The 15,519-nt window shown below is 38.4% G+C and overlaps 2 protein-coding genes across 3 annotated transcripts in view; one reads left to right on the top strand and one right to left on the bottom strand.

Annotated features, from left to right (window-relative positions):
* Positions 1-2,673: 2,673 nt before the first annotated feature.
* On the top strand, positions 2,674-4,418 carry LOC117995710 (uncharacterized). Its single transcript, XM_069508813.1, has 2 exons — positions 2,674-4,171; positions 4,323-4,418. Exons 1-2 carry the CDS (start codon positions 2,882-2,884, stop codon positions 4,416-4,418), a joined length of 1,386 nt encoding a protein of 461 aa, XP_069364914.1. The 5' UTR covers positions 2,674-2,881.
* Positions 4,419-4,892: 474 nt separating this feature from the next.
* The window catches only part of LOC117995709 (uncharacterized), a 28,600-nt gene continuing 17,973 nt past the window's right edge, over positions 4,893-15,519 (bottom strand). For both annotated transcript variants that reach the window (XM_034983700.2, XM_069509056.1), the window contains exons 10-12: positions 11,568-11,671; positions 10,971-11,241; positions 4,893-10,690 (exon numbers count right to left, since the gene is read on the bottom strand). In XM_034983700.2, the coding sequence (XP_034839591.1) occupies positions 10,550-10,690; positions 10,971-11,241; positions 11,568-11,671 (516 nt within the window). In that variant the 3' untranslated portion in view covers positions 4,893-10,549. The remainder of the gene's footprint in view (positions 10,691-10,970; positions 11,242-11,567; positions 11,672-15,519) is intronic.

Raw genomic sequence — 15,519 nt, 5'->3', positions numbered from 1 at the left:
ATCAAATTTATCGTTTTAATAATATTTGCATACTTTTGTAGATTTCCAAAATGTCCTTGACCATAGTTAAACAAAAAGAGACCAACTATTGATTTGCAGTTTTGAGGAAGTAAATTATTTCTTGTTTTAGTTTTTTTTTAAATTGTTGTTAAAAATGTAAAAATCCCTATGACGATCATAAGGATTTTTGAATGTTTAAAAGCATGACAAATAAAATTTTATTTCAGGTTATAAAGAAACTAAAACCACGTCAAGAGCTGGCTAATAGTGAAACCCAAACGAGTCGAACTTTATCTACCTTAGAAGCCTTGGGTCTGCTGATTGTGAATAGATACTAGGCTACCCAGGCTGGCTGCCAGGTAGGTATAACCTTTGTAACAACTAATCACTAATCCAACTCCTCAATGTCATGTTGCAGGAGTAGGTAAGTAGTTGGTAAAGACTGTTATTGAGGATAATTTTTTATTCAATTATAAACTTTTAGAAGTTCTTACTTTTGAATCGTCAAATACATCTATTTTTGGTCAGTAATAAGGAAAATAAAACTTACCAGGGCCACTGTAGTTCATCGTGAGTCTTATAGCTTTTTAATTTCATTACTTGTTTTTTTTAACAGATTGTAAAGAGAGTCGCAGGGAGTCGGATGGTGTTGGCGCAAGACCGTGGCGTGAGAAAATCCTATCCTAGAGAGTATCAACCAGCTATAATATGCCAGCTGATCTCAACTTAGATCTGATTTGTTTCACGTATAAAGACGATCCTAAAACAAGTCACATTTCTTATCTACCTACATTTGAAGCGGTGGGAAGTAGAACCAACAAACTGTTTGCCTATCTTGTTTTTACTCAATAAATTGATTTGAATTAATTAAAATGTGTTTCCTTTTATACTAAGTACTAGCTGATGCCCGCGACTTCGTCCGCGAGGATTAGTACCTTTCCTTTGTTACTTCTCCGTCCTTTCAAATATATCCAAAAATCAATTCGATTGGTTGTTTAGTTAGGGCGTGAAGGAAGGACAAACACACTTTCGCATTTATAAATAAAAAAATATTCGAAGAGATTTACTGTTTTTTAATGAAAGTGTTCCGTCATCTGAACATAGAGAATTAATTTAGCTGTAATATCGATATCCTTAAAAAAATCGTCGTCCCAACCGTATATGGGTGCACACTGTGACAAGATGACGCACGCACACAAATAAATTGACACGCATTTGGAGCTTAGTTGGTATCCATCTAGGTAATCATTCATTTAAGAACTAAAATCGTACTTTTGACATGAAATTTGACACAAAAGTTAAAATGGCGCGTGAGGTATTTTATTGTGGTTAATGGTTGTATAGGTACTCTTTGAGACAATGAGACCTACTGTACACTAATTATTAAATAGGAAAACCATAGAGATGGAAAAACTTTGACTCAAAATATACCTACTCAAAATAGGCTACTTGACACTTTTTTTAAGTTGGTCTTAAATGGTTGGCACCGATTCCTTTGTCTTACTCTAAACTAAATTTAGAGTATCTGCATCCTTTTCTTTTTAACAATGCTAAAAAAGGAACGGAACATGACTTTCACATTTAAAGACTCTAAATTTTAGTGCACAATACAAATTTAAACAGTAGGTTCGCGAGTGCGTGCTAAAATCACGGGTTTTACCATCTAAAAATTAAATTTAGAAATGTCAAACTGCTTCTGTCCTTTTCATATTACAATAGTAAGAAGAGGGTGCGAATACTCTAAAATTAGGTTGTGCTTAGAATCGGTGCCAATATTTGTCCTATTATATCAAAAAAATTAACACTATAGTTTTTTGCACCCTACAAACCGTAAAACTTTAATTTAAAAATATTTTTTCTTAGACAGGTAAAAACACTGTCGGCCATGTTTGGCCGATAGATTATCTGTGCTCTGACGTCATGCATTTGTAAACAACAGCATAACCTCCCAAAGTTTAATAAACATGACTTCTATACTAGTTTACATGAAAAATATAGTAATTATCGTTATTGTATCATCCGAGAAAGTAAAAAACGCATCGATAAAGACCACAGGAAAAATGTGAATTAGAGTGCCCAGTGAAATAAATATACGTAACACGCAAAGACTTGCTTAAAGGGATCCTATATGACTAACGACTTCAACCCAAATTTATTTTTGCAAAGATCACTTTGTTGTAAGTCTTACTGAATAACTTATTCAATTTATAACGAGAAAACGATATTTTTTTACGTTTACTATGAGTTTTTAGAAATATATAAAAACTAGCTTATGCTCGTGACTTCGCCCGCGTGGACTTCATAAATTTCAAACCTCCATTTAACCCACTCAGGGGTGGAATTTCAAAAAATCCTTTCCTAGTGGATACCTTCTCTTTACCTACAAAGAACACACCCACCAAATTTCATGTATCTAGGACCAGCTGTTTAGATGTTTAGGCTGTGCGTTGATATATAAGTTAGTCAGGACTCTAAATTTTATATATCCATATACTACGTTAGTCCCCGCGTGACATAGGGATGACATTTCTTTGTTTACATATTTACACTTTGTCACATCATGGCTGACAGCGTTTTCTGCGTTTCAAATAAAAATAAAAATTGTATTTTTTTACATTGGATTTATATATCCATCGTGCGTTTTTAATAATTGTTATTGATATATTTCGTTGTCTTAAGCAAAATACTATAATAAATAATCATTTATTGGACGAAATTAGATATGAGTCAAGTAGCCTATTGTTTCCGCTTCGCCCTTTTTAATAAATTTTTCATTTTAGGCATTTTATAAGAAATTATTTTATTTCATATTTTAGAAGATATTTTATAAGGCTTTATTTCACAGTAGAAAGCCACAGTGGTCAGTGGTCACGGTCTACAAATGGCATTCAGCTTAGGCGAAAGGTTTTTATCACCACCGAAATCATATTACCTGTTGGATCCGGGAGCTTATCAAAATACATGTACACCTTTATTACGTTTAAATAAAGCACCATTCCTTTCAAAATCTGCACGTAGTTCCATTACTGAAGCCAGAATATGGACGCACGCTCTATATGATCCCGACACACCGTCGAAAATTCCAAATTGCACAAGTCTCAAGTCAAAGGTTCCGCGATTTCCTTATGAAGCGTTGAGTAAAGAAGATATTGAAAAAATTATTATTTGTCATTGTGGTATTGAAAATCCATGTGAATGTCCTGTTGAAGACGACAAAGAAGAAATAATATGCCAGGGCAAAGTTCAGCGTCAATTATTTAAGGGGCCCTCGCCAAAATCAACTATATCTGAAAGACTTTCTTCACCATCAAAAAAAGATCATGATTTTAACCGTTTACATGATGGAACTAAAATTCGAAAATTTGCAAATATTAAAGACATCTCGCCCCCATTCTATGACTCGCGGGTTATTGAATCTACTGCCTTTTACCAGGGTTGTAAATGGAGTAAATGGACATCGCGAAGAGAGCAACAACCATTAGAAGTCAGGCCTGGGCCTGCTGACTACACCATTGAAAATGTACCTAGCTATGAGGCTCTTTGTGCTGAAAAAGTTAGAGCTTTAAAACGTAAGACGTCTAAACAATATCGTTTTACTGAAACCGTGCAACGACGAAATGTTTTGGAGGAAAGACCTGGACCTGCAGATTATACGCCAAATCACCCCAAAGGATCGGAATTACAATGGCTTGGGCCCAGAGCAGAAAGATTTACCACCGGCAAATATGACATGAAACCTAGTCCTACGGAATATTGTATAAGACGAGATTTTGATAAAGTTGAACCCCCGCAGAAATCTTGTCACATGCAGTTAGCAGATCCAGCTTTTTTTGGGATTAAAGCTGTAAGGTTTAAGCCTCGCCGAGAAGATGGTCCAAGTCCTGCGACTTATGACACTTACTATAGGCCGAGACAATTGAAATATTGTAATGTCGCCCCATTTGGATCGTCTTCTGAACGTTTTAAACAACAAGATGTAATAATTGAAGATAATGATACTGAAGATGAATTAGTAGAGAGTTCACCAAAAGGAACTTCCGATAAATCTAAAGCCCCATGTGGGAAGTCCTTTCCCACATGGGGCTTTAGATCGAAGACGATAAGATTCAAATCACTTTCGAAAAAAATTGAAGAACCTAGTCCAGCTGATTTACCACAGTCGAATGTTGAAGTTATGAAGTCACATCAATTACAATGCAATAGCCCATTCTTTTCTTCGGAAGGACGGTTTCAACCTTGGTTTAATTGGATTCCTGTATATGGAAAGGAAAAAACTCCAGGGCCTGCTTATTATTGTCTTGATAAACCAAAATGTCTTCCAGCAGTACGCTGTGGTCCGATATATCGTACTCGACGATTCCCAGATACGATTTATCAAACACCTGCGCCCAATGCGTATAGAGTTGATGGAGGAATAGAAACCATATTGAGCACACATAATCAAAAACTGAAAGACAACATTGCATTCAAACATGAGTTCCATTGGTCACCACGTGTAGAGCCAAAAAAATTAAGCTCCTATGCGCAGGAGACCAGTTTGTTAAATAAATCTATTGCACTATTAGAAATTTGTGACATTTTTGAATATAAAAAATCTGTAAGTAAAAAATCTTCACCAAACTATCCTCCTAAAAATCACCAAAGCACTGATAAAAAAACTAAATTGCTGCGATGCTTTTTGTAATCTCTACAAACACCAAGGGTAAATGGAAGACAGTATGAAAGTATTGTAGAAAATTACTTTGACAATTATTGGTGGTCGTAGATAGTGATGTGATGTCTCTCAAACGGCTTTGGATACGTACTTATTTATGTACTAAAAAACCAAAACTCGACCTGTCGCGTACAATACGGATTCTACTTTCTGACTAAATGCGAAATAAAACAAGTGATGAGAGATAAAAAAGTGTATTTTGACAACATAATTAAATTATTAATTTCTTACATTCATTATATTTATATTGATTAACAAATTAGGTATAATGCGTTCTAAGTAAGAATAGGAAAATCACTTAAAAATATGGTTTGGAAGGAAAACTCGTTGAACCCGTAAATTTTTTTTTTGTATTTCTTTGCAAATGTAACGTTTTTTACTTAATTTAAGTAGAATACCTGCTGCGCTATGCAGGCTGTTTTGACGTTAGTCTACTGAATCAGATGTGAGAATACTTTTTTATGAACTTATAACAACAATTAATGTAAGTGAGGATGAAAGCGACGACAGACGTCAAAACAGTAGGTATCTGATTAAATATATAAAGTAAAAATGTTTTATTACTTTTTTAGGGTTCCGTTGTAAACAAGGAACCCTTATTGTTTCGCCATGTCCGTCTGTCTGTCCGTCCGTCCGTCCTTCCTCGGTTAATCTACGAGACTATTAGTGCTAGAAATCTGTAATTTGGCATGGGTATAAATATTAATGACGCCAACAAAGACGTGAAATAAAATTTTGATAAATATTTCTTTGAAGGTAGCGGAGGGTAGACGAGAAAAATAAAATTATCCCCACTTTACACGTAGTCCCCTACGTAGTCTTAGTCTGAACGCGTTATACTTCCATATTTCTTCCAATTAATACAATAAAATTCCAATAAAACAATCATTTCAACTCTCAACATGACTTTACACAATTAAATAATGGCTGGTCATGTTGTACATCAACATAAGCAATGATTTTAATCGCGATCTTATCAAGTTTTGGATGCGGCTCCAATGTTGGTAAGTGCATGAGATAAAATTATATCTTCCTAAACTCAAGCGCTTGCCGACTACCTATCAGTAAACGATTCAATAATTGGTCGACATTTGGCCTAAACGTCAACGCACCATACGAATATAAGCGCTTTACACACCGAAACCAACGCGATGACCGTAATCATGTCGCTAGCCATCTTAGTTGCTACCTCGTTATTGTAGCTTCTTTTTCCTTATTTTATGTACACAAGTCCGTAGAAGATCGACGGCAGTGAACGGTTTTGCTCGCAGAACACGTCCTGACGCGCGCGCACAACTTGCGTACATATCACTTCTTGGACTAGTCCCATCATATCTCTATTATGGCTACACACAACTAAAAGCATTCAAGACGTATCGCCCTGTTGAAAATTGGATAGGCTCGTGACATCTTCCTAAATGACAAAATACTGAGGAATACACCAAAACTAATATGTATACAGTAATGGCAGTTCTCTGTATTGGGAGCATTCGATACAATAACATTTTTTAAGGACTGCCTTGGCATGGCGTGACGATGTGTAGAGCGCTTAAATATAACATTTAATTTAATAATACACAATAATAAAGTTGACAAAGCCGGTTGCCAATAAACTGAATAATTTTTTTAAACTATCATAACATAATTTAACCAAAAAAATCTTGTATATTCTTCGCTTTATCTATATATATAAAAGGAAAAGGTGACTGACTGACTGACTGACTGACTGATCTATCAACGCACAGCTCAAACTACTGGACGGATCGGGCTGAAATTTGGCATGCAGATAGCTATTATGACGTAGGCATCCGCTAAGAAAGGATTTTTGAAAATTCAACCCCTAAAGGGGTGAAATAGGGGTTTGAAGTTTGTATGCAAGTCAGTTAGTTTTGAAGTAAGAATCAAGAAATTTTGTATTTATACAAATTGTTATAAACATAGAAAACGTGTATCATGGTTTTTGAAAAATTTAGCCCCTAAGTAGAAAATTAAGGGGTTTGAAATTTGTATGAAAGTCTGTCAGTTTTAAAATTTGAATCAAGATATCGAGTATATAAATGTAATCTATATATATAAAAGGAAAAGGTGACTGACTGACTGACTGACTGATCTATCAACGCACAGCTCAAACTACTGGACGGATCGGGCTGAAATTTGGCATGCAGATAGCTATTATGACGTAGACATCCGCTAAGAAAGTATTTTTGAAAATTCAACCCCTAAGGGGGTGAAAAAGGGGTTTGAAGTTTGTATGCAAGTCAGTTAGTTTTGAAGTAAGAATCGTGAAATTTTGTATTTACACAAATTGTTATAAACATAGAAAACGTGTATCATGGTTTTTGAAAAATTTAGCCCCTAAGTAGAAAATTAAGGGGTTTGAAATTTGTATGAAAGTCTGTCAGTTTTAAAATTTGAATCAAGATATCGAGTATAAAAATGTAATCTATATATAAAAGGAAAAGGTGACTGACTGACTGATCTATCAACGCACAGCTCAAACTACTGGACGGATCGGGCTGAAATTTGGCATGCAGATAGCTATTATGACGTACACATCCGCTAAGAAAGGATTTTTCAAAATTGAACCCCTAAAGGGGTGAAATAGGGGTTTGAAGTTTGTATGCAAGTCAGTTAGTTTTGAAGTAAGAATCGTGAAATTTTGTATTTACACAAATTGTTATAAACATAGAAAACGTGTATCATGGTTTTTGAAAAATTTAGCCCCTTAGTAGAAAATTAAGGGGTTTGAAATTTGTATGAAAGTCTGTCAGTTTTAAAATTTGAATCAAGATATCGAGTATATAAATGTAAGTATATATTATAGAAAACAGATGACGTAGGCATCCGCTTAGAAAGGATTTTGGAAAACTAAACCCCTCAGGGGTTAAAATAGGGGTTTGAAAATTGACACTGTTTTAACCCCTGAGGGGTTTAGTTTTCCAAAATTATTTGTAAGCGGATGCTTACGTCATCTGTTTTCTATAATATATACCTACTTATATTTACATACTCAATATCTTGATTTAAATTTTAAAACTGACAGACTTTCATACAAATTTCAAACCCCTTAATTTTCTACTTATGGGCAAAATTTTTCTTACTTCAAAACTGACAGACTTTCATACAAACTTCAAATCCCTTTTTCACCCTTATAGGGGTTGCATTTTTTATTAAGCTCATATCATGTTAAAATCTCATTGTTAAAGATCAACCCTAAGGGTGTAAAATAGGAGTTTAAATTTTGTTTACTCCAAGCGGACGAAGTCGCGGGCATAAGCTAGTTCATACATAAAATCACTATTATAAATTTAGTTCGGTTGTCAATTAATTGAATAATTTTTAATATATCATAACATAATTTAACCAAAAAATCTTGCATATTCTTCGCTTTATTCATACATAAAATCACTTTTTTAAAATTTAGTTCGGTTGTCAATAAATTGAATAATTTTTAAAATAACATAACATAATTTAACCAAAAAAATCTTGCATATTCTTCAATTTATTCATACCTAAAATCACTATTATAAATTTAGTTCGGTTGTCAGTTAATTGAATATTTTTTTAAATAACATAACATAATTTAACAAAAAAATTTGCATATTCTTTCTTCGCTTTATTCATACATAAAATCACTTTTTTCAAATTTGGTTCAGTTGTCAAAAAATTGAATAATTTTTAAAATAACATAACATAATTTAACCAAATAATCTTGCATATTCTTCGCTTTATTCACACATAAAATCACTATTATAAATTTAATTCGGTTGTCAATAAGTTGAATAATTTTTTTAAATAACATAACATAATTTAACCAAAAAAATCTTGCATATTCTTCGTTTTATTCATACATAAAATCACTATTATAAATTTAGTTCGGTTGTCAATTTCTTGAATATTTTTTTTAAATAACATAAAATAATTTAACCATAAAATCTTGCATATTTCTCGCTTTATTCATACATAAAATCACTATTATAAATTAAGTTCAACTGTGGATAAATTGAATAATTTTTTAAAATAACATAACATAATTCAACCAAAAATCTTCTTTTCAGTCATACATAACATCAATATTATAAGTTTAGTTTAATAGTTCAGAACCGGATCAGACAGAGCTGCAAAATACGCAAGCATGCTTAAGCGTGTACTTGGCTGTGGAATAACATCAATAAGCAAGTTCACTATAATGCATACATTTTGAGAAAGCTTCGCCATATTTGATGTGTCAACTGTGTTGTCAAAAGTTAAATTTTAGTCCTTAATCTAAGGCCCTTTTCTGATTAGTCGGTGCAGCAGCGGTGCGTCATCAGCACGCTCAGTATACGCCGTACCGATAGCTTACTGAGCGACTGTATTTCTATGGAGCGTTCCTGATTGGCGCACTAAGCGCGGCAAAATCTATCAGCTCTGCAGAATTTTCTGCAGACATGTGCGAAAGTTGCGGTATGCTTTTGACATCCGAGCGTACTGATGTCGCACCGCTGCTGCACCGACTGATCACAAAACGGCCTAAGGGTAAACCATACTTTTGACATAACAGTTAGCACATAACATGACGACTACTTTCCCAAAAATTATGCATTATACATATAGTACGCCACAGGTCGAGATGGTAATTGCGGTGAGGACGCCCTGCATACCCGCACAGCCCCCGCGCTAATCCGGTGCGGGATAGCACGGGTGACGTGAGGGAGTGCAGGGCGTCCCCCGCCTCATAACTCGACCTGTTGTGTACTATGACATTTTGTCATTTGACTGATCAATCTCAAGGACAGAGACAACGCTCTAAGAAGTCGAAGCTGCCGATTGTGTCTTGCTAGAGTTTGATGTGTAATGTTTTCTGCCGGGTACTGTACTGATAAGCGTACGCTCATCGGCACCACAAAAACGACACGATTGTTAATCTTTACAGCCGAATACTATCGAATTATATTAGAACGTCTTTAATGGTTAAAAGGACGTCCCAAACTATACGACAAATGACAAAAAACAATAACTCAGCGTGTAACTCTTTAAAACTTCAATTTTTATATTTTACTAAGAATTTCAGAATATTCGAGCCTAAAGATTAGGTAATTAATTTCTCCGAAATCGTATGTACATAACAAATTGTTTATTATAAAATTTTTGAAAAGTTAAAAATTTAAACAATATATTAAAAAAACTGTTCGCGTAGTTTGCAGTTCTGTCTGCATTCAACCTCAGTTTGAAAAAGTAATGGAATGCAAATTCAAGAAGTAGATTTTCATGGTCGTGACTGGAAAATACCACTGGAAGCAGAACCATTTCGCGTGGACCCACCATTAATTTTGGAAGCTCTCTGTAGCATTCCGTATCAACAATTGAGCAATCACTCGTATTTAATTCGTTTTCGATTCATAATCGTGTATTTAACAAAGCAAACGAAAATTAAACAGTGCATAAACATCCACACATTTAATATGAAGGCTATTTCGTAGTTCTCACCATTTTTTCATTAATCACGAAAACGAATCGTATACGAGTGCACAAACGCTCTAAAGTTGTTCGATTGTGTTAATGTACTTACTGATGAAGCGATCCTATTAGAGATACATTAAATTAACACGATCGTACCATATATGATCATAGCTAAATTAGATTATGATACAAATATCTGATACACATAATTATTGATGACAAAGAGGTTCTATGCTGATCGGTTCACGGATATTCACGGCTTATCACATATTTGAGGTCCAAACTCCAAACTACCAATCGCGTCGAAGACTCGCAATCGTGATCCAACTTTAAATAACCATAACCTTTCTTGTTTTTATGATTCATTGTCCAATAATAGCATATGAACTGGTTTCAGCTATCATTTTCCAGCCATTCGTCCGAGTCGACGGAGACGTCTGGCCTGAGAGGTCTGGAGTCGGAGTCCAAAAGTTCCAGTGCGCGCGACACTGCCAACATCCGCTTTAGCAGACACCGCGTTGATAGAATTAGAAACTGCAAAAACAAAGCCTATTTTCAATCCTGACCTCCTGATATCCTGATAAATTAATTTAAATTTATCAAACCACTTTGTCATTATCTTGCAGTGTAGCACAAAAAAATGTTAAAATATCTTGTACGATAGTACGGAACCCTAAGTGTGCGAATCCGACCTGCACTTGGCCAGTTTTTATAAAATATCGATGGTCTGGCACGCGTTTGCTCTTAGTCAAATAGTTTTGTTTTAACTTCTGACGACAGTCTCCACTGTCTGCTAGTTTTTTTTAATATTTACCTTTATCGTACGGTTCAGTGGTAGTACCGCGACAAGCCACCACAGCCAAAATGGTCCATCCGGTCCTTCCAAGTCCTCAAGGTTGACGTCGGCCGGTACGGTTCCAAACGCAGTCTCGATTTCCTCAAGTACAGTTTCTGTAGGCACATTTATTCTGTTAAGCCAAACCAAAGATTTACTGTATATTTGAACCGCTAACACGTGGAGGTCCCGGGCTTCTATTTCAATGAGTTTCGCATCGGTCACCCTCCGGATGCGAGCTACGTCACAACTGAAATGGAAATCACCAGTTAGTACAAAGTTAACAGAGTTGTTTCATAGAAAGCGCTTATATAATTTAAAGAAATTATAGACATTGTGCTTTAAAAAATCCTGGCAAACTGGATTTTAATATGAACCTTGATAGAATTCTGAACAAAACATCATACTAATATTATAAATGTATAAGTTTGCTACTCCTCCGATTGGCTGAAATTTGGAACAGATAGCTTATTAATATTTTATCTCGAGAAATTAAAGGATTGCCACAGGTTTTTAAGAACCTAAATCCATTTGGAGGAAGTCGCAGGCATAATGTATAAAAAAATGTTAAATTACCCATCCTCAACGAATTTTTCGACAACTGTGAAGCGAGTCACCCCAACTGTTGATACGATACATCTGCGGTCTTCAAACAGCACGCAGTCACGTATTTCCAATACCTGTAATAGATGATAGTATTTTTATTGGCATCTCACCTGATAACGCATATACAATGCAAGGCGCTCATTTTCAATTGAGCTGGAGACACATACATCCCATATGTAAGAACGAATCGATCTTACATAGTAGTAATAGAGTTCTAAAGTATGGGTTGCCTGGAAAAGATCACTGTAGTGATATGTTCGCCCTTTGATTCTAAGTGTATCCTGAATTTTATGTTTTGTGATATTATATAGCAATAAAGATGTTTAAATAAATATATAAATATTCAAAACATCAAGGATTCAAAAATCTCACTCGAGCGGTCGTGTTGGTCAGTTAGGTATCAGTAGTTAAAAATAGACAAGTCATGCTCGAATTTAGTAGTTTGTCAGTAAAATAATAGCTTCTAATCTATGGCACTAACTATGTTGGGGAGGGATTCAAATCAAATTCCTCGGAGGGTTCAGTGGACTGTATTTCTTTCTTGATCACATTAATTCACAATTTTCAAGGTTCACAATGGTTCACGGTACTTCTAGTTCTGAGATCTTCTTCGTTCGGAAGCAAGAGGCGAAGTGAGGCTATACATTTTTTGTGTGTTGTTTCGGATTGACTATGCTGCGTAGGCCCTATTGGCCGCTACAGCGTCACCGGGGGGGTTGGCGAGCGCGAAGCTCCGCCTGGGGGTGAGCCCTAGGGCTCGAAGAAATAATTCGAGAGGTCGGGGGGCAACGTCCTCCTAAGGGCGCCTCCTGTGAGGCTCGGACCACGGCTTAGGATGACGTTGGGATGGGTGGAGTTGTCGGTTTTGTTGGTTAGTCCGTACGCCCCCGAGGCCGTGGCGTGAGCCCACGTCCGGGTGACGTTAGAAATCGGGGACCTCGTCTTCGCCGGCGAAGACGCTGTGATGAGGTTGAATTGTGTAGCCCTACGAGATAGGGTGCATTGTCGGTCATGATTTGATCGTCGGGGTCGTTAAGGACGTGCTTAGGGCGTCTTTTATCTGGGGGGTCGTTTCGGTCAGGGGTGTAAGTCGCTGCCTCAACTATTAGGGGGTTGGGGTGTCTAATGGCTTTCTCAAAATAATTTTTGGAAAGCTGTTTAAAGTAATGAGCTATTGTCGGGAGTTGGAGGTCTCTGTGGAGGTCCACGTTGCGCATGTACCACGGGGAGCCAGTGGCCGTACGCATAAACTTATTCTGTAGGACTTGGAGAGGTTTGAGAGAGGAGGGCGGCAGGTGTGCAAATGCAACACAGGCATAAGACATTATTGGGCGGATGCACGTTTTGTATAGCGTGACTTTATGTCGAAGTGACATTTTGCTCTTTGCGCAAATCATGGGGTAAAGACGGGAGAGCACATACGCTGCGTTCTTGCGGACTCTACGAATGTGCGCGGCGAAGCTCATCTTGTCATCAAAGGTTACACCCAAGTACTTGGTATTAGTTTGCCAGGGAATGGGGCGGTCGTAAAGAGTTATTTCAGTCTGTCGAAGTTTGTTTTGTGATTTCCTTTTGGACTTTTGAAAGAGCACTGCTGCGCTTTTTTCCGGGTTAACCTCTATCCTCCAAAGGCGGAACCAGTGGCCTAGGCTACTGACTGCCTTTTGGAGTCGAGCTTTAACGTTTCGGTAGTTTAAGTCGGAGCTGTATAGAGCGGTGTCATCCGCGAACTGGGCTATATGAACATGAGGGGATCTGGGAATGTCGCTGGTGTACAGCGCGTACAAAAGCGGCGAGAGCAGGGAGCCCTGAGGGACTCCAGCTCGGAGAGGTCTTGGGGAGGATAGGGTCCCATCCAGGCGGTAGCGAAAAGTTCGATTGGTGAGAAATTCTCGTAGTAAACGTACGAGTCTTTCGGGCACGCCAAGATGGTAAAGCTTGTAGATCAAGCCGGCGTGCCACACCTTGTCGAAGGCTTTGGCTACATCGAAGAAGAGGGCTCCCGTTGGGATGCCTCTCGTTTTGAATCGGTTGAAACCGAGAAGGATGTGCTCCGTGAGGCGGTGCACTTGATGAACACATGAGTGTCTGGTTCGAAAGCCAAATTGCTCGTCGTTGAGGAGGTTTTTCTCCTCTACGACGGACCTAAGTCGGTTGAGGATGACTTTCTCATACACCTTGCCAAGGGTGTTGAGCAAACTAATGGGGCGGTAGCTAGTAGGGAGGTTCCTAGGTTTCCCTGGCTTGGGGATGCCTATAACGGTAGCTTCTTTCCACCTGTCGGGGAAGGAGCATCCCGCCATGAGGGTGTTGAAAATGACAACCAGGAGGTTGATTAATACGTCGGGGAGTAACTTTAGAGTTTTGTTATTAATAGAGTCGGGGCCTGGGGCTTTTTTGGCGTGAAAATCTTTGATAATTTGACGAACTTCGCCGCTATTCGTCGGGAGGATTGGATCGCCACCTGGGGCGGAAGAGAAGATAGATGCTAGTTTGTTTTCGACTAGTTCTATATGGGACTTGTCTACAGAGATGGTGCTCGGGGAGCATTGGGCTTCTAAGCTATCGGCCAAGCATTCGGCCTTATCGACATCTTCAAAGGCGGGCGGTTGATTGGGACGTAAAAGCGGAGGAGTGGCCGAGACAGGGTCGGCTTTGAGAGCTCTCGCCAGGCTGTAGTAGGCTACATGCGATGGCTTGAGCTCACTCAGCTTCCTGTCCCATTGTTCGTCGCGGAGTTCGGCAAGGCGAGCCTTTACCTCCCTCTGGGCTCTCCAGAGTTCTCTCCGGTTGTCGGCGTTAGGACATGCGTCATGGGCTCTACGTTTAGCGTTTTTGATTGTGATGAGCTCTCTGGCGTCGTCCGGCAACTGTCGACGGGTGAAATCGTTCGGCATCTGTCGGGAGCAGGCGCTTAGAGCATCGCGGATATGATTAGTAAGGTGCAGTGAGGCTGCATGCGCTTCATCTAGACTACCTATAATGTCAGGAATTTGAGAGATGTGCACTGAGTCTATAGACTTAAGATGCTCTGAGAGCTTCTTGAAGTCAATGACTGTTTTGGTCGGGGGGGCCGCGGTGGGCGGGGGTCCTAGCCGCATTAGGACGGGACGGTGATCTGAACCTAGCTCGGACAGCACCTCCAAAGGACTCACCTGAAGGGCGATGTTCTTTAGAAGAGCTATATCGAGTATGTCCGGTCTGTCTGTTGAATTGTCGGTCATTGGATAACGAGTCGGTGTGTCAGGGGCTATAACTATGAAGTTAAGATCGGGGCGGTGCGTCAGTCTTTCGAGTTGGCGTCCTCGTGAGTTCGGGGAGCGGCAATTCCAACTTTGATGTTTGGCGTTAAGGTCTCCGGCCACGATAACGGAGTCTCCTAATGAGAGAAGTGCGCGGATGTCACTTTCTAACAGATCTTTCGAGGGAGAGAGATAGACGGATGCTAGTATGACCGACGGATGGCCAGTCATACTCACCTGACATATGGACGCTTCCATATTGGTTAGTTGTGGAGGATCGAGAGGAGTGCAGTGAAGAGCCCTTCTGTAGTATATAGCAGTGCCACCCTTAGCAGTGGCCCTGTCGTTTCTATATTAAAATTAGCAATTCTGGGATTACTTCTACTAGGTTTCAAGAAGGTCTCTTGCACTAGGAGAATGTCAGTTTGATGTGCACATACAAACTCGCGGACTTCGTCCATTTGGTCGATAAGGCCGTTCGCGTTGTAAAACGCGACCACTAAGGAGTGAGGTTTTAATCTACCTTTGGTTGTACTATCCATTATAGGTTTTTAAGGTTGTTTATGGAGATGAGTAGACCCAAGTGTTGGGTAATGGCTGTTTTGGGATCTTCCCTGAAGGTCCGGGCGAAAATTTCCATCTCCACTATGTCAATAGAGGCGAGGACGGTTTCTATTAAT

Source organism: Maniola hyperantus, chromosome Z (genome assembly GCF_902806685.2).
Source record: "Maniola hyperantus chromosome Z, iAphHyp1.2, whole genome shotgun sequence".
Taxonomy (NCBI): domain Eukaryota; kingdom Metazoa; phylum Arthropoda; class Insecta; order Lepidoptera; family Nymphalidae; genus Maniola; species Maniola hyperantus.
This window is presented reverse-complemented; position numbering and strand designations above follow the sequence as displayed.